Source organism: Myotis yumanensis, unplaced genomic scaffold, assembly GCF_028538775.1.
Source record: "Myotis yumanensis isolate MYYU_CA2020_CCGP unplaced genomic scaffold, mMyoYum1.0.hap1 SCAF_1, whole genome shotgun sequence".
Lineage (NCBI taxonomy): Eukaryota > Metazoa > Chordata > Mammalia > Chiroptera > Vespertilionidae > Myotis > Myotis yumanensis.
The window spans coordinates 70,552,480-70,576,403 of NW_027223752.1; the positions used below are offsets into that span (position 1 = coordinate 70,552,480).

General features: G+C 51.9%; 2 protein-coding genes across 2 annotated transcripts in view; one reads left to right on the forward strand and one right to left on the reverse strand.

The window, feature by feature from the left end:
• The window catches only part of ZNF106 (zinc finger protein 106), a 55,161-nt gene extending 51,018 nt beyond the window's left edge, over positions 1 to 4,143 (forward strand). The window contains 1 exon segment of the mRNA XM_070424481.1: positions 397 to 4,143. Within this exon segment, the coding sequence (XP_070280582.1) occupies positions 397 to 453 (57 nt within the window). The 3' untranslated portion in view covers positions 454 to 4,143.
• CAPN3 (calpain 3) overlaps positions 3,197 to 23,924 on the reverse strand; it is a 50,349-nt gene continuing 29,621 nt past the window's right edge. Inside the window, exons 6-24 of the mRNA XM_070424493.1 lie at positions 22,975 to 23,103; positions 21,816 to 21,899; positions 20,840 to 20,925; positions 18,195 to 18,272; positions 17,247 to 17,407; positions 15,755 to 15,924; positions 15,406 to 15,417; positions 14,515 to 14,723; positions 13,745 to 13,781; positions 11,985 to 12,002; positions 8,796 to 8,909; positions 7,795 to 7,872; positions 7,375 to 7,432; positions 7,222 to 7,286; positions 6,690 to 6,758; positions 6,520 to 6,598; positions 6,196 to 6,312; positions 5,896 to 5,954; positions 3,197 to 5,537 (exon numbers count right to left, since the gene is read on the reverse strand). Coding sequence (XP_070280594.1) covers positions 5,511 to 5,537; positions 5,896 to 5,954; positions 6,196 to 6,312; positions 6,520 to 6,598; positions 6,690 to 6,758; positions 7,222 to 7,286; positions 7,375 to 7,432; positions 7,795 to 7,872; positions 8,796 to 8,909; positions 11,985 to 12,002; positions 13,745 to 13,781; positions 14,515 to 14,723; positions 15,406 to 15,417; positions 15,755 to 15,924; positions 17,247 to 17,407; positions 18,195 to 18,272; positions 20,840 to 20,925; positions 21,816 to 21,899; positions 22,975 to 23,103 — 1,650 coding nt within the window. The 3' untranslated portion in view covers positions 3,197 to 5,510. The remainder of the gene's footprint in view (positions 5,538 to 5,895; positions 5,955 to 6,195; positions 6,313 to 6,519; positions 6,599 to 6,689; positions 6,759 to 7,221; positions 7,287 to 7,374; positions 7,433 to 7,794; positions 7,873 to 8,795; positions 8,910 to 11,984; positions 12,003 to 13,744; positions 13,782 to 14,514; positions 14,724 to 15,405; positions 15,418 to 15,754; positions 15,925 to 17,246; positions 17,408 to 18,194; positions 18,273 to 20,839; positions 20,926 to 21,815; positions 21,900 to 22,974; positions 23,104 to 23,924) is intronic.

Here is a 23,924-nt window from a genome sequence, read left to right on the forward strand (position 1 = left end):
TTCAGAATTATAATAAACTAGAGGGCCGATGCACGAAATTCGTGCAAGAGTAGGCCTTCCTTCCTCCAGCTGCCCCCACCGGCTTCCCTCTGGCTCTCAGGATCCAGGCTTCCCTCACAGCCCCAGCTTCGTCCAGAAGGTTGTCTGGAAGGACGTCCAGTGTAATTAGCATATTACGCTTTTATTATTATAGATTGGGAGAGCCGAGGGCTTTTTCTTTTTATTATTACTCATAGATTTCAGAGATAGCATAATGAGGTTTCAAATGAAGAATGCTGGGTCCTAACTGCCTTTCATGTGTAGATCATAGAATGTACCCAGGAAGCTCTCCTTGCGTGGCAGTTTGTCTTTTCCTGCCAACTTCTCTCTCATGGGCCCTTTTCCCTTTATTCCTAGGATGCTACAGGACACATTGAACGACATGCTGAGGATGAAAGTAAAGTTGATTCATGAAGTTTTTTGCCTCCCATGTTGGGAAGTCATTAGTTGAACGAATTTCACATTGGCCCCTCACACTGGCCACTCTCCTCCCTTCCCCTGTGAAGCGGGGAAGGAGAAAGTGATTACCAGTCAGACTTACCACTAGGGTAAGTCTGAGCAGCTCTGTGGGATGATAGGTTACACTTTAAGATCTTGCTGGAGGTTTGTCAGATTTTAAGGAACCATACTCCTGGGACAGCATGGCATATGGTAATTTATGCTACTGGTGTTCTCCAGATGTCTATTAAAGATGCAGATCTGAATTGGTTACCTGATTTGACCCTAATCATGTTGTTTTACTGATTTCAGTTTGTGATTTTTACTTTATGTTCTTATGATGGTTTAAACTTGTAGTCAAGCTTTAAGTACCAGTTTGTTCAAATGCTAGATTTTTAGGATCAGTTTTAATTTTTCTGCTTGTAATAACTGGGTGTTTAAATTGGAAGCAAATAGTTTTCTTCTGAACAATTATGTTTAGTGTGTGTGTCAGTATTCTTTTGCTTTGTAGATGACAGAGCTGGCTTTAAATGTAAAGGAAGACAGTAGGTTTTTAGCAGCTAGACTGACTGCTCAGCTGACTATTTTAGGAGTTGAGACAGCAGATCACACAATGGCAAGTCCTTACGGACAGTGCTCCCCGGCGACCCTCTGCAAGGTTTGCTGGAGTGCTTGGCTCAGGGCAGCACACAGACCTACTGTCCATGTGCAGTGGTGCTGTGAGACCTGGGCATCACTGCTGCGGGGTTGCCGGGCTGTCTGACCTGGAGGTGCAGCCTTGACCTCCCTTTGCAGTTTCTGACTCTCCAAGCTGCTGTGGGATTGAAACCTACAGAATGCGCTGCACTCACCTGCAGCCCCAAGATAGGGGAGTTAGGATAAAGCATCTGAATTCAGTTTTTAGGGCCTCAGCAGGCTTCTTAGGAACTGATTTCTAAAACCATTGTCTTGCCCTCACCTCTCCACTAGTTGGGAAGAAAGAGTGGAATCTGGTGAAGTTAAAGACCACCTGTCCATTGAGAGCAGCCACAGTAACAAAGCCTTAGTGAGACTGCTTGGTTTGGGCTTTTCTCCGGACTCCGAAGAGAAGCTGTAGACGTGTTGCTTTCCATTCTTTTGTTTCTGGGTTCACTTTGAAAGGTTCTTCAGGGAGATAGAGGAAGGGAGAGCAGCACGGTGCACACAGCCACGCTTTGGGATGCGGCCCCTACTATGTTCTAGGATTGCAGAGCATCCAGGTTTCTCCCCTCTCCTGTCGGCGCACACACATCTGCTCACATGCCTCCTTCACTCTGGCTCTAGGGCAGGAGGACTTCACTGGGGATTCATGGATAGGTTTCAGGAGGGTGTGCGAACCCCCTGAAATTGTATGCAAGACGAAGTATGTGTCCTTTTTTTCCAGGGAAGGCTCTAATGATTTTTACTGGATCCAAAAGATTAAGACCTACTAAAGGAGCTACTACTAGATAATGAATGGCCCCACAAGCTATTTACTTCTGTCTTTGTGAATGGGAAAACTTTTTTGTTAACCACACTATTGAGGTTTACATGACACTTGAGAGAGACCAGAGTTAATCCTATTGTATCAAGACTATTTGTGCTGTTTCTCTATGAGATTATGAAGCTTTTCCCACCTCTACCCCCATTTCCGGTACAGGTGACCAGAGAAGCCAGGCTGTTCTGTGGGTTTGGGAATGGTAAATTCCCAGGAAAGCGAATTTGGACTTATTGCCAAACCTGGCATTTTTCTCTGGGTAGTGAAGCAGCATTTCTCAGATGGCTGGGGAGTGTGCTAAGAAAGTTGCATGCACAGGTGCACAGGTGTCCTTCTGTCCTGCCTGAGGACGTGTCTGCAAAGACGAGAGTGGTGAGCTTTGTAGGGCAGGTGCTGGGCAAGTGAGGGGAACCTTTGCAGGTAGAGTCAGTGAGAATCAGTTTGGGTTTCACTTCGGTGGAGTTGTGCACAGTCTGCCTGCCGTTGTGTATTTGAATGATCCTTGTACATGTGTATACGGATGGGCACCTGTACTTGGAATACTTTTCCTCATTTCGTAGAAATGTCCTTTGAAGCAGTAGCAATAATGTTTTTGTTTTAAGCATGTGTAAAATTTAACATCAGGTTAGTGTGTTATCCTAAACACACTGTTCTAGTTCTGTTTAGAAATAAATGCACCATAAACATCTTGGCTGCTTATGTATGCTTATTGCTTTAAAGTGTCTTGAAAGTTATGTAGAATTTTGGCCATTTTTAAGTCTTCTTTGATGTCCTGACTGATTCTAGCCCTCTGTCGCCCTCAGAGAAGAGCTGTGGCTCAGGGGTTTGCATAAACTCTGATATAGTACTTTATGAAGAAAGGAAACCGTTACATGACCTGACAGAACCTGACATTTCTTATCAGGAGTCGGAGGCCATTTTTTAGAACGTTGTTTTTTAATTATGTGTGCCTACTTCTAGCGGCTAGAAGCCGAGGAGACCCTGGTATAAATCCTTTTGTGTGCGTGTGCTAGTGTTTTAATGGCAGTTTGTTCTGATATAATATCAGTCACTTCAAGTTTTATCCTAAAGTTTTAATCAGGTTCAAAATGTATTTTGGCATACGCTTCTACTCGATTAAACACAATGCAAACAAAACTCTTAAGAGCAAAGAATTAATTTTGATCTGATGCTACTTGAAGAGAACATTATTGCTACCACACTCCTGCTTTTGTGGGGAGAAGTTTTTTCTGTCTCAGAAGAGTTAGCAATTGAGTGTTTAGCTCCTGACCTACCTATAAGTTATAGGCAAAATCATTGCTGTTTAAGTGATTATTTGCTTAACAAAGGTTTCTTTGTTTTTGTTTTTTGGGGGTCTTGGGGGGTAGATTATACAGTGGACAAATTCAGTGACTAGGTATGTGGATGGTTTGGTGGGAGTAGGTGTACAACATTTAGTGGAATGGTATGGTATGTTTTATGGAAGAGAATTCATTGAAGGGGAGATCAAAGTATATTGCGATGTGGTATTTGAACAGCATGTTCCCCTTGATTTGCTCAAATAACTGCCATTAATATACACTGACGGACAGATTTTGTTCTTGTTGCCTAAAGGAGAGCTTTCAGAATTGCTGTGAAGGCCAGGCCTGCCACATTGATGATAGTGATCCGTCCCTTCCCCATATCATCAGGACCCTCAGGATGGCAAAGGAGCTGTCTAAGGACTAGGAATAGGAGCTGTGGTGGCGATTTGGGCTATACTGAGTCCCATGTGCCAGTGGATGTGAAATGATGATGTAAACCACACCTACTGCTTATCAGACATTAATCCCTAACCTCACCTCCAACGCCCAGGTATGGGGCCCTGCTGGGTCACATGCACCAAAATTTCCCATGTTTGCTCTAAATTCAAGGTAGTAGCCCAATGGGATTGGGAAAGAGGGGAGTCAAAGAGGAAAGGCTATTGAAGATCTTCTTCCTGCCTAGAGCTGCTCTAGCATGCCTGGTATTTGAATTTTTTATATTGAATATGGATTAGAAAAATGAAATCAGATGACATTTGACTGCAAAAATGTTTATAAGCAAACAGCTTAGACTTCTTACATTTTGGTATAAACCTGTGAACTTCATAACTTTGTAAAAGCAAGATACAAAGCAAATACAAGAGGAAAATAAAGTACTTTTACAAATTGTTTACTTTTGTTATCTTATCTGCACATTCCTAGCCAACCCCTTCTTTTCCATGTTGGTATAGAGACTAAGAAGAAAATTGGGTGGAAAACACAAGATGATATAGATAAGCCACAGACCATGGGCCAGATAAGTTTGTCAAGGTCATACACAGAGGCCAATTAATTAATGGAGGAGCTAAGATTAAAAACTACATTTCTGCTCCATTATACTTACACTAGGGGTCTGGTGCATGGATTTGTGCACTGGTGGGGTCCCTTGGCCTGGCCTACACCATCTTGCAATCCGGGACCCCTCGGGGGATGTTACAGAGCCGGTTTCTGCCCGATCCCCGCAGGCCAGGCCGAGGGACCCCCACTGGTGCACGATCGGGGCCAGGAAGGACCGCTGGAGGGCTCCAGGGCATGTCCAGCCCATCTCACCCAGTCCAGATCGGCTGGACCCCAGCAGCAAGCTATCCTACCAGTCGGAGCATCTGCCCCCTGGTGGTCAGTGCGCATCATAGCGACTGGTCAAATGGTTGGATGGACAATTAGCATATAGGCTTTTATTATATAGGGTAAGTGACCCTGCAGTTATGGGTGACCCACTTATTCTTGTTCTGTATACCAAGAGCCATTCCCCTCCATTTCCTCATATATCTGAGTGATTTCTATGCCCAAGAAACACAAATAGGTATGATTAAAGTGGGATTCGGGGTTTATTTGTGTATGTGTGTGTTTTTCATTGTATAATGAAACTTGGGCTCTCTCTACGTGAATGTAGGATTGGAAGCTATTCAGCCCATGGCTGATACCTAAATGTGAGAAAACAAACACAATAGAACCTGCCTTTATTTAGATCTGCTTTTTTTCAGAATGCAGCCAAACTTATGAGTCACAACCCACAGTATCCAGCTCTCTGTCACTGAGTTTGTTTCCTCCAGAGCAGGCCCACCCTGAAACCATCAGACAGAACCAGTGCTTGTTTGGTGATTGTCCAGTGAGTGGTAGAGGGATCCAGCACAGGAGGTACTGATTGCCATTGGCTAAGGCTTCTGTGAACAGCCCAGGGCACTGCCGCTAAGGAGAGCATTTGCTTCAGAGCTGAGGCTGCTCAGGTTCCAAGCAAATCTCCACTGAGCTACAACTAGCTGAGGCAGACAGACACTTGCCACCAGTTAAAGGACAAAGTTCCTTAACTAAAGGGTTAGTTTGGGCGAGACAGATGGACAGATGCCCTGAGGCTGAGTGGTAGTGAAGTAGAGGAGGAACAAGACCGATGAGGCGCCTGGAGGCAGCTACCGCAACCTCTGAGGTAAGTGGTTCTAGCTGTATTGGGTGAAACATCCTGAGTGATCCCGCACGGCCTTGGCTGAGGCCAGCTTGGTTCAGGAATACATGGTGAGCTGCAGCCACTGAAAGAGGAAGTCCCAAGATCAGAATGCAAACAAGAACGGAGTCCAGCCCTCGGCCTCTCACAGGGTAGGGGAAAGGCTCAGCCTGGGAAGATTTTATAGGAAGCAGCAGCAGTCTCCCCTAGATCTCTCCTGGGAAGGTACATGTTTCCCAGCGTAAAGTCAATTTAGGAATGAGGACCCTTTGGTGTGTACATTCCCCAAGAGCCGCATTCCCCACTGGGCTTCCCTTTCTGTTCCTCTCCTACCCCATCCTTCCACACCACTGGGAAGTGAAGAGCCCCCTGGTCCAGTCTGCCTCATGGACTCCACCTTGAATTTTAAGGTACAAGGGGAGTGTACTGCTTGCAGGCTTTACCTCTAGAACGCTGAGTTTGATGATGCCGTCTCCGTCCTTGTCAAATGCATTAAAAGCTCCTGTGTGGAAGAAGGAATACAGGCTCGCTCTCCCTCTACTACTGTAACTTCTCTTACGAGGACCATGTTCTGCCAGGGAGAGTGTCACCTATAGCCCTCCCTTTGCCAGCCCATTCTGAGCCTAAAGAGGGCCTTCACCTTTGTTCATCCCGGACAGAGTAGACAGGATGATCAGCCACGGCTCTCACTGCGGGAGGGGGCGGGAAGGGCACAGGAGAGCGGGGTGGCAGCCCCCACTTACTGAACATGCCCTCCAGCCTGACGAAGCAGCAGATGAAGCTGTCAAAGTCAATGTTCATGTATTTGTCTGCATACCTCATGGTAATGATGTCGTAGAGCTGGCTGTTGAGGTGGAATCCTGTGGAGGGAGCACTTGAGAGGAGGAAGTAGAGCTGCAGTCCTTAGGCCTGCATTCTATTGTCCCTGCCTCTTGGGAAAGGACCATGAGAAGCCCTTTCTCCTCCCTTTCTCCAGTAGCGCCCTGTGGCCTAGTCCTCACTTCCCATTCTGGCTTCCACCAGCTCCAGTCCACATCCCCAGCCACCACCACCCCCTTTCCCAGCACCTGCATCGTTGACTGCATTTCGCATCTCGTAGCTGTTGATGGTGCCGGACTGGTCTGTGTCGTAGCGCTTGAAAATTTTCTGGCAATAGGAAATGTGAGGTCAGTGGTTTCACACTAAACCCCAGACTCAATCTCCTCCTTCACTCCCACACTTGGTTCTCTCTCCCCACCTGCCAGGCTTTGATCTTCTTCCAGAGGTGATGGAACTCTTGCAAGTTCAGCCTCCCAGAGCCATCTGTCTGGAGGAAGGTCAGGGCTACAGGGTACACATAGCAAAATCCTCTGGGATTGGGAGGGGGTTTCTAGAAGGATCTGCAGGGAAGGTAGACCCATAGGAAGGCTCTGCCCAGGATATGCTAGCCACTGTCCTGTATTAATGCCTTGTCCTGTACTTAACCCTCCCCGCCAAACCTCCCCAATCAAAGGTAGTGTCTGTGACCCAGGGAACCTGCCTCCTTGGCCAGGGCCCAGGCAGAATCCCAGCCTGAGGTAAGAGCAGGGCCCAGGGGCTGGTCACAACCAATGGCCTTCCCAACGTGCACCTCCTCCAATAGCCCCGTTCAGACCAGCAGCTGGAAGTTCTGACTCAGGACCTCCCTAAGGCTTTTCCTTGGGTGTGATTTTGGGCCCCTCTGCCTGACTGGGCACCCCTCATTGTTGCCCTGGCCCCCTGAGGGTTGGGAAGGGTGGCAGGAAGGATACATCCATGAGAGCAATCATGCTACGGCAGGACTCCAGCGTGAACCCTTGTGTCTTCAGGTCCTTATCTGGGAGGTATGGAGAAGAGGAACTACTTTCAGATGACACACACGCACACCTGCCCACCATCCCGCACAGACAGCTGGAGCCACTCACGCTTGTTCACAACTGAGTTCAGGATGTTCTTGAGCTCGTCTGCACAGACCTCCATGTCCTGAGCAGGAAGGGAGGGGAGTCACGTTCAAGAGACAGAGCTGCTGAGGAGAGGCTTTGCAAAATGAATTCCGGCTGCCCCTGTCTGTACAGTCCCTGTCAGTGCTACTGCCGTAGGGAGGCGGGGCTTTTTTGTGGAAGGCGGACATTGCACCCGGGCTGTCAAGACTGCAGTGGGCAGCTCAGCCAGAAGGCCTCTGAGCCACCCCATGGGTGTGTTTGTCCAAAACTCAAGGACTTGACTTGTGGATGTCTGTGCACCCACACATACCCCGTTTCCACCCAGATGACCGCTACTGAATGACGATGAAGTAACTGGTCGTGTGAGGCGTGTCTGTGGGAGCTGGAGTTGGAGGTACTCACATCGCCCGCTATTTGCCTGAAAATGTTCTGGAAGTGCTGCTGCTCTTCAGTTTCCTGGTCGGTGTTGCCAGGCCGTGGCTGTGGAAGCACAAGGGAAAGCTGGCTCACGGGTGGGGGATGGACAGACCCTGAGGAAAGTCTCTTCGGGCTTGAAGGAGCCAGAGTGCCTACAGCGGCCCCAAGGGGCAGCAGGAGCTGCGTACAGGGCAATGCCCCTTCCTGGTCAAACCTCGTGAGCAGGAGTGAGTCATCTAGGCGCCAGCGACCCTTCACTCCATACCTCCTCAGCCCAGACACCCAGACAGGAGACTCAGCCGTGCAGACATGCAGACAGCCCCTGTGGTCCCTTTCCCCATCCCCACCAGCTAGAGCCTCTCCACTGTTGTGAGCCTGACCATCCCAACCAAATGAGCCCCAGCAGGACAGAGGGGGCCAGACCATTCTGACATCTCCCAGCTGCCTCTGTCATCAAAGCCCAGCGCTCAGAGGGCCCCTGCCCCACTCAGTTGCTTGCACCCACCCTCCCCCCCATAGCAGAGATGGCCCTTTGTCCCTTAGCCCCACCTCCACTAACCATTAGATGACACTTCTCCCCACTCCAGGCTAACCCTCCCCTTGGCGCTGGAGGACTCTATTTCTCATGTCAGCCCCTTTCCTGCTACTGTACCCCTTGGTTATGAGCCTGAGGACACCAGGAAACCGGAGCTGTTCTGTCTCAGGCTTTGCTGCCCCCCTTCCCTCATCGTCCTGCTGGACAGGGCCCAGCGGGGAGCTCAGCCTGTCCTTCCCAGGCCTGGGACTGCCTGGATGTGGCTGCCAACCCCCAAAGACAGCACCCCAAATTTTAGAAGAACTTGGTGAGAGAAAAAGGTCAGTGAGATAAATCCAACCGCCAGATGTTAGAGACACCCCACCCTTGGTCCCCTCCAACTTGAACACCCCAAAAGCATAGAAGATCCCAGTGTGTGCTGGCCACCCCATTCATGCCGCATGCTCAGAACCTGTGGGGGTTTCTCTGGCTTATCAGGGCCTGTTTTGTCTTTGCCCTCCTCTGCTTCCTGGTCCACACTCAGTTCCTTGTTGCTGTTTGCTCTGTCCGAAACGAAGATGATAGGCTGCAGAGGGGGGCAGGGAGGAGGGGCAGGAAGGAAGCCAGGGTTACAGGCTGAGGAGACAGGTGGGCAACCTCCTCCGGAGCAGCTGGTCCAGCGAAGAGGGAGCGAGCAGGTAGGAGCTCCTGAACCTCACTCACTCCAAGCTCTCTTTCGGCCACTAACAAGCCGTGGGGGAGATGCCAAGCCTCTCTGGACCTGTTCCTTGGCCCGATTCCTTAGCTGCTCATGATGAAGTTATGGGGGTTAAACAAGGTAGTGAGCACGTGTGAAAATGCTGAGACTGCTAAAGGCAACGTGATCTAGTGCAGTGGTTTTCAGGTACTGTGATTTCCCCGGAAGCCCAGTGTAGGTAAAGCCATTAAAAACAGAGCTTCTAAAACAAAACAAAACCAGAGCGTCTCTGCTTGATGAAGAGGGCAGAGAATATTCCCTCGGTGCCCCTACACCGGCAGGGCAGTTAACGCACCTCCAAGGGCCGCTAGGAGTCTGCAGGGGACAAGTTGAAAAAGGACTCTGATTAGTGGCATGGCCAGCGGGTGAGAGGTTAGAACACGGGGCTGGCCATCACATAGGAGAAATACCCTCTCAGGCTTCAGTTTACTTATCCATTATATGCACAATGAATCCTGCCTTACACTTCTCATGGGGCTCTTAAGGGGGTCACCTGTCAGGGGTCCTCAAGCTTTTTAAACAGGGGGCCAGTTCACTGTCCCTCAGACCGTTGGAGGGCCGGACTATAGTTTTAAAAAACAACTAGGAACAAATTCCTATGCACACTGCACATATCTTATTTTGAAGTAAAAAAACAAAACGGGAACAAATACAATATTTGTATTTGCATGTGGCCCGCGGGCCGTAGTTTGAGGACCCCTGCCTGAGATACTGAATGAAAAAGTGGGCTGCAGAACATTTAAGATGCTACACAAATATAAGGGATATTTTTCAAGACATGCTCATGCAAGCGAAGACGTTAGGTGAAGGGTGGAAAGCAGCTGCGTGCTGCGTCAGTCCCGGCTGGTGCTGTGCACCCTGCAGAAGCAGAGGAAGGCTAGGAGGTAGGGCCCTGGCTGCAGCGCAGAGAGACAGGGGGCGAACAGGAGCAGAACAGGAACCCGACTAGTCTATGCATCCCATCTGCCTTTCCATGCTCTTCATCTAGGACAGCAAGAATGGACAAACCTAGGCACACAGCCACCCCCCACCCCACCCCACCCCCAGCTTTGGCTCCTAGCGGGCCCTGGCTTGCTCTGCCTTTTAAGCAAAGGGTCTTGCCCAAGCAACTGAAGTGTGTGGGGATCCCAGAGCACGGGAGTCAGTCTGAGGGGGACGTGTGGCCATGCCAGGCACATATCTCCAGGCCCAAGTGTGTATCCAGATGACACGGGCTTTGGCGTGTAAGGGGCCTGCACTAAAGAGAGGTGAGGGCAAGACGCATGGGCTTTGGGCAGACAGATGTGATTTCCAGTTCTGTTTCCCTCTCATCGGTTACGTGTCCTTGGGAAAGTCGCTTCACTTCTCTGAATCTCTGTCCTCACCTATGAAAGGAATAGTGACAGCACCTACTTTGTAGATACTGTTGTGATCAAAAACTGTTTGCCCCCAGCATGGTGCCTGATGCGTGGCAGGTGCCTAATGCGTGGCAGGTACCTGATGGATGTCAGCTCTGGTCTGCCCCAGCACCATTGCTTGGAGGACCGCTTGGATGGATCCTTCCAGATGCTGTCATAAACACCAACCCCAAACATTGTCTGATGACCTGTGGCCATTGCTCAAGGATGTCCAAAGGTCAGGCATTTCTGGATGATATTCTGGGCAGTCAAACCAAAATTCTCTCAGAGGCCCTGCTGCCCTGGAGGCCAGGGGAAGTGATGGGATAAATGGAACAAGGATGGGTTGGGGGAGTTTGAGTTTGAATTTCAGTCCCAAAGGCACACAGAGGAAACGGTCCCTGGTCACAGGAGGAATGAAAGCTTTGGTCTGAGGCCCTTGAGATGCTCTTAGCCCCACGGTCACCGTTAGCAACGGTGTCCTTACAGCAGAGTGGTTATAACCAGGAAACCCAGGAGGGGCCATCGCAGGCCCCAGTGAGTCAGGGTGATGCCCCAAGATCCCAAGAGGGAAAGGGGCCCAGGTAGGTAGCTCTCATTCCTTGCCCCCGTAAGCCAGTGAGGTTGAGCAGCTCCTCTAGGGCTGTGAGGGCGGAGGCTCTCCCCCCTCTGCCCTTTGCCCTCTGGACACAGGCAGCACATAGAGTCTCTCAAGACCCATGTCTTAGAGGGGCCCTAGGTTCAGAGTGAGAGGCCAATGTCTAGAAGTGGCTTCCCCTGAATAAGGGCCCTGGCAGTGACGTAGCCCCTCTAGATGCCCTCTCCCACCCCTTCCTGGAAGGCTGAGAAAAAAGGAGAAGTGGGGAGCAGGCAGGAAAAGGAGAGGAGGGGAAGGAACTGGCCTGTCTACAGAGCAGGCAGCTGGCATCCGAGACCCTCACTCCCATGGGAACCCTCCCGTTATCTCACTGTATGTACCTGAGGAATGGAACCCGTTGCCATTCCCCCGAAGAATCAAGCCGTGCTTAGCATTGCTGGGCCCACTTCTGAGAACGAGGAGCTGCTTTTGGTTTCTGCAAGACCCCCAGGCCAGGCCCATTTTCACTGCCTCCCTCACGTGAGGGGCAGGCAGGATAGCATTGCTGGTTCAGAGCTCAGACTCTGCACCTGCCTCCACGTGCTGACTGCCACTTACTGGCTCTGTGGGCTTGGGTAAGTCAGTCAGTCAGTCTGTCTGTCTGTACCGCTTCTTCCTCTGAAAAGGGGGATAATGATAGCACCACTCTCCTAGGGTTGTTAAGGACTGAGTTTATCCACAGAAAGCACCTGGGAGAGTGCCTGGTCCACAGCCTTTACTCAGCAGGTGTTAGCTCTCTCTGTTCTGCACCCAGAGCTGCAATGGGGAAGGAGGAGGTGGGGCAGCAGGGGAAGAGGTGAGGCTGGTGGGCGTGCGTGCACACACACACACACACACACACACGTGCACAAAAACTCAGTGCTGCCGACCCACTCACCCTGTGACACCCACCTTGGGTTTCTTCTTTTTCTGCACAAGGAAAGAAAACAGTACATGCAGATTAGGTGAAAAGCAAGTTTCCAGAGACTCCACTGGCCCTTGGCTTCCTGTGACCTGGCTCTGAACTTTGGGTGGGTTCTGGGCTCTAGAGATCCAGGTCATAGGGAGGCCAAAGGGGTCCGGAGGGCGAAGGGAGAGGAGGCTTCTCCAGCCCCGAGACTGGCAGCCGCTGCGGCTTCATTTCCACAGCTCCCTCTGTTATTGGACGCTGCTAAGAAATTAGCTTCTACCTAATGTATTTTTTAACGAAGGTGATGACTAAAACACCAAAAAAAGTAGCTAATCCAAACTGGCCCCCAAGTGAATTTTGTTTGATTTACAGAGTTCGGGGTTTTTTTGTTGTTGTTGTTTTGTTTGTTTATTTTTAGGCAAATACTTAACATGGGAGACTTGATGGAAACCCAGGTCTGGGGCTTCTTTTGTAAAATTAGGTCAGGCAGCCTGCAGGGACCTGAGCCCCCTGTGGCCACCATCTGAGCTCTGCACCCTCCCTGACGCCACAGTCGCCACCATGCCAGTCAGCCCACCAACATAGGAGCCAGGTGTCAGCTCTGAGCTGCAGGCCACTGCAGGGCACCAAAACCCTACGCCTGCTTGCTCTGCTCAGTTAGGTAACATGCAGCTCCCACGAGCTTTCGGGTTTGCAACTGCTGCTAAACACTGTACATGAGGACCAACGTCCAGAGGATAAGAATAGCGCCAAGTGCACTGAATACTAAAAACAACATCTGCGATCATCCAGCAGGCACTTGGAGATCTGGCCCCGGGACAGGGTCAGGATTAGAACCACGAATGTCATGCCCCAGCTGACAGTTCAGTGGGGCTTTTGCTGTCTCCCAATTGGCCCAGGACACACCCACAGAGCACAAGGGACTACTTACTAACCAGGACCCAAAGCCCCAAGGCAGCCACAGACTTCTCAACACAAGGGGACCCCAATATACACCAACTCAGTGCTAACTCTGGCCTCCCACCCCGGACAGGTCTCAGCATGGCGTTGCGGGGAGAGCGAGTTCAAAGAATCTGCCTGCGAGCCTTGCTTACTTAAGGGCTCTGTGAATTCCAGGGAGTCATTTAACTTCACTGAATCTCTGCTGCCTTACTTGAAAACCAGGGGTAATAACCTTACTACGTCTCAGAAACCTTGCGAGGATCAAGTGAGAGGACACACGTGAGAAGTACCTGGTGAAGTAGATAACACACGAGTAACAACCACCATTTGAGGGCCCGGGCTGCGCCAGACACCTCACATACATGATCTCGTTGATTCAAACCTGACCAAAGCCTGGTCAGGCACCCATTTTAAAGAGCAGGAAATGGACTTGGGGGGTTTATGTGATTGTCCAGGTACTGGACCCAGGTTTTGATGCTGACTGCAGAGCTGTGTCCTTTTTTTTTCTCTATGTGAGCTTGTGCCTCATAATCCAGTATCAGCTGCTGCTCTTATCATCGATTCCTGTGGCTTTGATCCCCTCCCCGCCTTTAATGGTTCAAACTCTCTTCCGTACTTCCCAGCCCCTGGACTGACGAAATAGGCCCGGGACCACAAGGTCCATCCATTCTTTCTGGTCATGCCAAACAGAAGTCGAAGTAAGATGGAGTAATCGCTGCACACACCCCAGACTCCCATCTCCCTCTGCCAATATCCCCTCTCCCCTCGACCGCCCAGCTGTCCCCTGGAACTTCTCGTATCTAAGAGCTAAAACACTCACCACTGGCCGGTCCACGGAGATTGTATTTTCAACATCCCTGTGAGGAAGACAAACATGGGGGCTCGGTGTCACCAGGAGCAATTAGGAAGCACAGAGAGGATTTGCTCAGGTCACATGACTTCTCAGAGCTAAGTTGGGACTGAGCTCAGGAGAAGCCCCGGCACTAGCACCCCCACCCCAGGAGCCAGTCCCACATAGGCACCATCCCTAGCAGACACATGGGTTCTCGCTGGCTTTGCCTAGAGCTCCCCAAAGGCATGACCCAGCCACCTGCTCATAGACCTCTGCTTCTTTCAGGGACAAAGACCAGAGTGGCAGGGCCTGGGAACACATCTGTGGTGGCCGAGAGGGCAGCATGTGGCCTTGCTGCTTCCTTGGCTACTCTACCTAACCGTTCAATCTCCCCTAACAGCTCCTACTTTATTTTCTCTCCTTATCACTTATCAGACTCTAACATACTATATATTTATATCTTTTCCTATACCTTGTGGTCTTATGCTAGCATGTTACTCTCCATGAGGGCAGGGATTTATTTCTGTTCAGTTCACTGCTCTATCCTCAACATCTGTGGGATGACTGACTGACGAATGAATGAATGAATGAATGAATAGGGAAGATGTGGCCAGTGGCTCAGAAGCGGAGGAAGAGGTGCAGCCTGGCCAGCCTGGCCCAGGACTCCTGGCGGAGCCAGTCCCGCAGCCTCGGGCCTCCAGGCTCTGGAGAGGGCCACGTGGGCTTCAGGGGCAGGTGGACAGCGGGCTGGGACTCACTCAGAGAGGTTCCTCTTCTCAGAGAAGACCCGGAGGATGAATTCTCCCTCCTGGTGGGGCTCGTAGGTGGAGGGCACGATGACGTACTCGCTGGGAGGCAGGCGGAAGCGCTCGGACACCTCCCGCATGTTGATGTAGGTCTTGCTCCTGGCCTTGGAGGCGTTGTACAGGAAGAAGTCCTTCTGTAGGTGCTGCTTGTTCCCATGCATCTGAGGAGAGAAGCGCCCACCTGAGCCCCTCGGGAGGGAGGGGTGCCCTGTCCTGCAGCAGTCCCCCCAGGGCTCCCTTCCCGACTCCCTGGTCACCCAGTTCAGTCATGACCTGTCGACTTCTGATTCCCAAGGTCGCAAATAGCTCAGTGCCCTGGAGCTCCCTACCCCATTTCCTCCTCTTCTTCTGTTGTGATTCTGAAGGTCAAGTCTACCATTCCTACCCTCAGGATCACTTACCAGCAGCGCTGCTGGTCAACTCCAGTTGCCTCCAGGCCAGCGAAGGACCCCAGGAGGCAGGAGGGCCCTTAGCTGGGGTCCGAGGGAGGCAACTCCTCCATCCCAAAGAGGGCGGTCCCCCTTAGAATGTGCCTGTGTGACGATGGGCGAGTGTGTAATTGTGTGAGTATGAATGTGTATGTGAGCAAGCGTGTGTATGAGTGTGAACAAGTGACCATGAATGTGTGAAAGCATGTGTGTGACCGTCTCTGAGGGGAGGGCCACAGCGTGAGGGTGGTAGTCAGGAGGTCATGGGCCTGCTCTGGAGTTGAGGGACGCAGGCGAGGCCCTCTCCTATCATAGTCCTGCCCACACCCCCCACCAGGAAGCTTCCCGAGGTGCCACAGGCAGACACAGGCCCCGGGTAACGCTGCCCACAGCTGCTGGCGCTGCCCTTCTATACCTCTTTGGGAACCTTGAGGAGAAACAGAAAAAGACGACACTCAGATTCTGTGGATCTCAGATCTGAATGGAGACGAAAAGCATGTCGGAAGGGAACACGAGCAACTGTAGAGCGAATACATAGCCTGACTCCCCATGGCCAGCCCCGGCGCCACTCCCCCTCCCCCAGCCTGGTTTCTATCCACTCCTTCACTCCTTACAAATATCTAAGCGGTTCTGACACAGTGGGCCTGATGCCCGCAGTTCTGAGGGTCGCTGAGTGCCAGGGGAGCGGAGGACCTCTCTGTGAGCCCTGAGAGCCTCCCCCCCGCCCCCCGAAGGTGTGTTTCTTGGGCTGAAGCTGGTCCTACCTCGTAAATGGCGAAGCCGATGGTGAAGAGGTTGGCCCCCAGCTTCCGGTCTTTCCGCCGGTTCTTCTGCATCAGGGCCACCAGGAAGCTGCAGATCACCTCTGAGTCCTCGGGGTCGTCGTCCTCCTCCAGGAGCTTCAGGCGGTACTGCGGGTTGGTCCAGAAAGTGTCTGTGCCCAGAAAGAAAGCGTGCATTCAGATCTGCCTCTGGGAGAAACGGGGAGGGGGGGGGAGGGGGAATGAGACAGAGGGAACGTGTTTGTCTCCCACATCTAGGTGCTCAAGGGATGTGAAGGAATGATCAGGCTTGGTCTGTTATGGGAGGGGGGCTGGTAACCTATACTTTCTACAGACGGAGCTGCCCTGACGGGCTGTGGGCCTCCTCCTTCCTCTCTGCACGTCTATCCTCGGTCTCTGCTGAGGGCTTTGCTTTGCTCACCTGTCCCTTCAATGTCGCTGGTTCCTGGGATGGGGCCCTAGACCTGTTCTCTCAGCTCACCACTGTGGCCCCCGGGCTGTCTTACCCACTTTCACTTTCTCACTGCCCTCCACGCACGGATGGTGCCTGAGGGATAGGTCCCAGCCTCCATCTCTCTTTTGACTCCTTCCTTCCCTCCCTTCTACAAACACACACTGAGTACCTCTCTGTCCCTGCGTTCAGCTCTCTATTACACATCTTCACTGGCGATTGTGCAGGTGCCTCAGACTTCCCGTGTCCCAAACTAAACGTCCCTCCCTACAAGCCCACAGCCAACCCCACCGAAAACAAACGACACACCATGTTTTCCTCTTGTGTTTCTGAGATATTGCAGCACTGACACCATCCGCTCATGCCCCAAGCTGGGAATCTTGAAGTCCTTCATTCTTCCTTCCCCGCATTACCCAGTCTCTTCTCCCCTCAGCCCTCTTCCCTGCACCTCTGCTCCCCTGACTTGGCCTAGGAGTTCATTATTTCTGACTTGAACTGTTGCAGTAGTTGCTAACTGGGCCCTCTAGTCCAGTGGTTCTCAACCTGTGGGTCGCGACCTCTTTGGCGGTCGAACGACCCTTTCACAGGGGTCGCCTAAGACCATCCTGCATATCAGATATTTACATTACAATTCATAACAGTAGTAACATTACAGTTATGAAGTAGCAACGAAAATAATTTTATGGTTGGGTCACAACATGAGGAACTGTGTTTAAAGGGCCAGAAGGTTGAGAACCACTGCCTAGTCCCATCCTCAGCAGTATGAGCACAATGTATGGTATTATTCTGATACAATGTCCTGTTTAAAAGTGGTTCCCAACCCCTTATTGCAAACTCCTCCGCATGGCAGTTCCCTTCCCAGTAAAACAGGAAGAGCTTCCTAAGGTAATGTATGTCTGCGGCTTAGAAACTCAGCAAATACTCGCTAATGTTATTCTACCTGGAGCTTGTTCTGCTTCGACCACGTGCCCCCCCCCCCGCCCCCCCCCCCGCCCGCCCCCTCCCGTGCAGAGCTGCTCCCACCTGGGAAGTTGCGGCAGCCGCCAGCAGAGCAGCCCCTCACCCAGCGGCCCTCATTCACGGATACCGTCCAGGTCTGAAGCTTGTCGGACTCCAGGGCATCAGCGGTGAGGTTGCAGATCTCCAGCTTTGTGAAATGGTAGACGAAATCGTCATAGGACATCCTGAGAGGTTGGGAGAAGAGAGAGACCCATATGGAGGCGTGGAAAGGTAAGATTCCTGGGCTAACACAGCCCAATAAAACGGTCCAGTAGAACTTGGTCACAGTCCCAGAAAGGACCCTGTCCACCCCTTTTTAGGGTAAACACTGTCCATTCCGGTGTATCCACCCCAAACTATCATCTCTTTCAGTAACGACTCAAACTCATGTGTCCTTCACGGGAGAGCTCAGCAGCAACTCAGTTCTCCAAAAACTTCCTGTGTGACCCTCGCTGGGACCCAGGCACCATGCTAGTTATTAGAGAGAGTTAGGAAAGAACAATTAAGCAAGCAATTTCAAGGGTGGTGAGCATGACAAATAAATTCATTCCAGTCCTAAGGAAGACAAGGGGTTCCTGAAGGAAGTTCCCTGTCAGCTGAGACTTGGGCCGAGTAGAAGTGATCCGTGTGGAGGTGAGGGCACTGGGTGAGCAGAGTAAGTAGAGCTTCCCAGGCCCAGAAAACAGCTCTGCGAGGCTGGGGAGCGAGAGTCTGGAGCAGCGTGCAAGGTGGAGGGGCACAGGTGAGGCAGGACCCCGTGATGCCGGCCTGGCCCCAGGCTCAGTCACCACGTTGACCTGGCCTGGTAGCTCCTCTCAGAACCTCATCCTTGCTGGGCCTCCAGCTGGAGGAGAACAGGGCCCCGATCCCCAAGGGCTGGAATCTGACGGCCTCTGTCCGGGAATTGAGGTTCGTGATTTCAGCTCCTGCCCCATCCCGTACCTTTGGGGTCCTCCTTGGTCCTGGACTCACCAGAACTCGCCTTCCTCAGCGACCTCTTGCTTCAGACGGGCCTTCTCATCTTTGTCCACAAAGCTCCAGTCCTTCCAACTGGAGGGAAAAATGGGAGAATTATGGACGGGAGAAAGGAAGGCTTGATGTGGGTTGGGATAGGACAGTGGTCGGCAAACTGCGGCTCGCGAGCCACATGCGGCTCTTTGGCCCCGTGAGTGTGGCTCTTCCACAAAATACCGACTTCTGCGCATGGGCCACGAAATTTCAATCGCACTGTACGTGCGTGCCCGCACGTGGTATTTCGTGGAAGAGCCACACTCAAGGGGCCAAAGAGCTGCATGTGGCTCGTGAGCCGCAGTTTGCCAACCACTGGGATAGGAGGTACCAGAGAGATATGAAGAAGTTCAAAGAGTAGCTCATCTCCAAATTGCAGCCAGGGTGAACCATCCACATGCAAATCTGACCTGATCCCCTCACTGTAAAACCCAGTGATTGCTTCCCACCAGCCTCAGGATGAGAACCAAACTCCTTCAATGGGCTGGGAAGGGCTTGACCTTCTCTGGCTGAATCTTTCACTCCTCTGCATACTGTAAAGCTAGGAGTTGGGCTCTGCAAATACATAAGCTGAGAATCCAATTGAATAATACCAGGACCGGCTCAGCTTCTGTTGTCTCAGCAGCAAACGGGGAAGGATTGCGTATTATCCACTCCCAGGCTGCGACGAGCAGTACCTGAAATAATGCTCACAAAACTGCAGAACAGTGCCTGTCCTCGGACAAGGGACTGAGTTACTAAGGGAAAGACCAGGCATGTAAGCACCCCCTGTCCCCTGCCAGCCCCGGAAACAGCCCAGCTTGTGTTTTTAAAGGCCGGGCAGTTTCGTACACTCTCTCCTGAAGAGGGAGGAAAAGAAGCACGTTTGTATTTCCGCCACACTGGGGAGAATGAAACCAAACTGGGTTGACCCTGGAAAGCTGAAGGGTGAGGAAGAGCTTAGAAGCAGGGAATGCTGGAGGGGAAAGGGAGAGTCCTGAGACCAGGAGGAGGGTCCGCAGCGGGGAAGGGGAGTCTCCCTTTCAGTGACTGAGGGCTGAGGCCCCCCGGTCAGCAGTCCCTGCAGTGGAGGCCTCGGCAGGAAGAGGGTTAAGGCTGGACACCAAGCTCTGAGGCTGAAGAGCACAGCGCGGGTCCCTATGGGAGACTCGGGCCAGTGGAGTAGACAGCTGACGGGGCACCAAGATCCCAGAACACACAGCCTGGTCCTAAGGCCACTCCGCCCAGGCAGCCTTCTTGCACCTTCCTGTCCTACCCAAGCTGGGAGCGGGGATCCCTCTTTGTGACCCTTGCCATGGCACTTATCTCAATGATTGTGTTTGTCCTTCCCGCTGGACCTTAAAGCCTACAGGGCAGGGTCTGTGTCTCTGTGTTCATTTCTAAGTCCCTAGACAGCAGCATGGGCCCGGCATACACTCAACCCCGAGGGAGTAAGGCTTTGCCACATGGAGTGAAAGAAACAGTGGGAGACCAGGACCAGCTCCTTATCACAGTCTCTTGAGGGAGGCCTATACCCAGGCTTACACCCGTGCCTGCCGTTCAGTGGGCGCTCACTGACTTGCTAAGTCAATGAGTGGCTGAATGAAGCAGGTATCGTGCCTGGATGAGAGGTATGTCGAGGTAAGCACGGGGGCTGAGGAAGGGCCTGGCTGTGGTCCTTCTCCGTGGCTGAGCCCTGCTCTCCCCCGCCCTTACCGCCCCCCCCCCCCCCCCCCCCCGTGGGAATAACAGGAGCACAGGGAACTGCCCTCCATTCCATGAGACAGCCAGGACCCAGCGGCTGGGGTGGGGCCATAAAGGCTTTGCACGTGTTCTGGAGCCTTTATCACACATTTCCCGTGTTTGTAAATTTTGCTGCCCCGAGTCTATTGCTCTTTAGTGAAAAATAGTAAAGTTATTTCAAAGGGCCTGTGCTCCTTCCTATGGGGACAGTGACGGGGAGGTAACCTTAGCCCTGGCCAAGCTCCCTCCAGACACGATCACATCTTCTCCTCCGAACAGCCCCCGGGAAGTGCTGACATCCTTCCCGTTTTCCACATAAGGCAGCAGGGACTCTGAGAAGGGAAGTCATTTGTCCAGTCTAGACCCCCGGGTTGAGACTCCCTCCTCCCGGGACCGAACCCACGCTTTCTAGAATCTTTCCTTTCCAACCAGTGGCCACCAGCATGCTCTCTGGCTCCCAGGCTCCCCTGGCGCCTCGCCAGGCCCTGCTCTGGAGCCCACATCCTCTCTTCTCTTCTGTGGATCACTGGTTTTGAAGGTAATTATACTTTATTTAAAAAAATCCTCACCGAGGACGTGTTTTTGATTTTTTTTTTTCTGAGAGAGGAAAGGTGGGGGAGAGAGAAAATCATCAATTGGTTGCTTCCCCCCCTCCCCCCCACCACATGCCCCAACTAGGGATCAAACCCAAAACCTAGGTATGTGCCCTGACGGGAAATTGAACCCACAACCTGTTGGTGCATGGGATGACACTCCAACCAACTGAGCCACGTGGCCAGAGCTGAAGATAATTTTAGACCAAACATTTGTAGTGCTCTTCCGGCTTTGCACCCAGCCCAGCCCTGTCCCAGGCCTGTTGTCCCTGCTCCTGGAGTCCCCTCACCTACCCATCACTCCAGGAGCCGGTCCACTCCACCTGGCCCCAGGGATTCCGCAGCCGCACCAGCTTCACCTTCTCATCCTTGAACATGACCTTGGGCAAAAAGAGAAAGAGCTCTCACAGCTCTGGAGCCTTTCTGGAAAGGCGGTCTTCTGTTTTGCCCTGAGGGCTGGGATGGGATGGGGAGAGAATCCCAGAGGCGGCTGTCCTGCTGGCCCTGGTCAAGGAGACTGGAATGGCAGGGTGAGGGGTCAGGACCTTGGGACTGAGTCCTCGGCAGTCAGGGCTTAGCCATCGCCTCACATCTCAGAAGGGACTTCCCCAGTGAACCCCTGGCTCTTATGAGCTTTGGGGGAGGAGGCAGGGCATGCACTGTAGGGCCCTGCTAGCACATCCGGTGTCTTTGTGTGAATTGGGAAGAATGCCCCTCCTGGCTGAGGAACTACAGACAAATGTCCCCTCTAGATGGACCAATCAGAAAAAGGTGCCCTGCCTCCAGTCCGCTGTGAGTGCTGCCCCAGATGACGGCCCGCTCTGTCCATCCCTGTGCACAGGGCTCAGCCTGACCAAATACATGTGTCTGACCAGGATCCTGTCTCTGACCCACTAAAGGCTAGTAAAGGCCAGATGTCCCTGGAGCAAAGCACTGTAACTCTTTGGCCGTGAAGAGCAGGAAGCATGAGAACCCATGAAACGTCATAAAACCGAAGTGATTTCTACTTGTTCCTTGGAAATGTTGGGGGGAATGGCTATCTTTAGCTCTAAAAACAATAATAAACTGAGCACCATCTGGTGGCAAGATTCTGCATGTGCCCATGGTCCCCTCCAACCCCAGGCATGTCCTTGAGCCCTGAGCAGATCCCCTGAATGGGAGAAAGCAAGCTCTGTAGCTACAAAAGGACACAGAAAGCCAAGCCCTGACGTCAGGAGCTTAATCCAAGTAGTTCTTCAAGCCCCATCCCGCCACGCATTGCCAGGCTCACCTCCTCCAGCCCAGTGACGGAGTAGGCATGTCCTCGGACCAGCCCGCAAGCCATCCTCGTCTCATACTGAACCGGAACAATGGTCTGTGGAGCGAAATCCAGGCAGCCTGTCAGGGGCTGGGAAGCAAAGTCCTGCCGCCAGAGACAGGGCTCACACGGTTCATTTTTTGGGGGTGGTGAGGATGGATACTCCTCCACGCCTTGAAAGTGTGCCTCTCGCCATGGGAAGACTCTTAAATATTATAGGAGACACATTAAGAGTACAAAACTAAGTTTAAAAAAAAATCATGTTGCAAAGAGGTACATACAGTATGATAACACTAAAAATTTAAGTGTATGCATAGAGAAAATCTTGGGAGGACATATGCCAAATGTTAGTTAGGAGTTATTACCTATAGATCGGGAAAGATGGGTTAATTTTTCTCCTGCTTTACCATATGGCTCGATATTCCTCAGTGAGCGTGCATTAATTCTGAAAGTACTAGAATATCAGCTCTATGAGGGGAGGGACTTTGCTTCGTTCGTTCACTAGGGTAGTGAACGAAGAGGAGAGAATTTTCCTTGTTTGCTAGAAGAGTACCTGGCATCTAGTAGGAGCTCAATAAATATGTGTGGAATGAGTAAATGAATGAATTAGAAGAGGAGAACCCGTCTGGCATGGCTCAGTGGTTCAGTGTTGAACCATGACCCAGGAGATCATGGTTCCATTCCCGGTCAGGGCACATGCCTGGGTTGCTGGCTCGATCCCCAGTAGGGGGCGTGCAGGAGACAGCCGATCAATGATCCTCTCTCATCACTGATGTTTATATCTAGCTCTCCCTCTCCCTTTCTCTCTGAAATCAATAAAAATATTTTTTTTAAAAAGAAGAGGAGAGACATTTTAATACAAGAAGTCTCTCTTGTATTTCTTCCTTTTAATTTATCAGAGAAACTGCCTGGACCATGGAGAAGGGGCTCCCATAGAGATCCCTTCCAAACCCTGTCTCTCCCACCCTCAAGAGCCTTGGAGCAGGCAAATTATTCCAACTCAGACCCTTGGGAGGCCCCAGGTGGGGGCCTGTGTGTGAGGCACTGGCTACTGAGGGGAGTGTGACACCACCAGGGCCAGGTCATGCAGGTTGGAGGGGTGGTTATTCCCGACATTTGGAGGCGTACACACCCGGGTCGGTCTGTCATCTGAGCCTGTGGGGCGGAGCAGCGAGTTATCCATATTCCTCACCATCCGTGCAATCAAATCCCCCATTTTCAGCCCAGAAGGCGAGGTTCCATAGGTCATGTTTGTGCCATCCTGGGGCCCCACAGGGAGGGCAGGAGGCAGTCCAGGAGGAGAACAAAGGAGGGTGATAACAAGGGAAGGAGACCGGAGGAAGGGAGGAGACAGACAAAGGAAGAGAGGAGAGAGAAACAGCATGAATGGAGAAAAGATGGAGAAAAGCAATACAGGAAGAAAATGTTCATCTATGGGTGTCTTATGCTAGCTGATCTCCCCAACCTTTCCTATCCAGGCGAGTATTGGGAGAGGAAGGAGTAGTAATTCATCTTCGGCCTCTTCCTCCGCAATGGAAAGCACCAGGACTAGTTTGCACTGAGCAGCCCCAGGCAGGCATGTCTGCTGACGCTCAGCAGGCCTGGCCAGTCTGCCATCTCCTCACCCTTGACTCTGGTCTCAGTTCAAACCACTTCGTTACACTGAGGGGGGACCGCAGGCTGAGCTCCTCCCAGACCACAACACAGAGCCCAGGCCCCAAAGGAGAGTGGCTATCAAAGCCCAAGGACTGAGAGGCTTTCTTAGGGAACCAGTGGAATCAGGCCCATCGCCAAGCATGTGGCCAGCTTCGTGGGGGCATGTTCCCACCACAGAGGCCCCCACTGATACAGGCCTCTGGACCTGTTCCCAATATTCCAGAGCTCGATATGTCCTTGTCCTACCTCTTTATTGAAAATGCCGGAGAACTCTTCTACCTTGAGAAATTCCCAATTTTCAAAGTTGAGAGCCAGTTCCTGCTTCCTAAAGCTAAACATTTTCGGGTCCCAGAGGAGAACCCTGTGCTGCCAGTCACTGGGTAAAGCTTTCCGATATGTGGCTGCTGCTTCCTGTCCTGCGCCCCA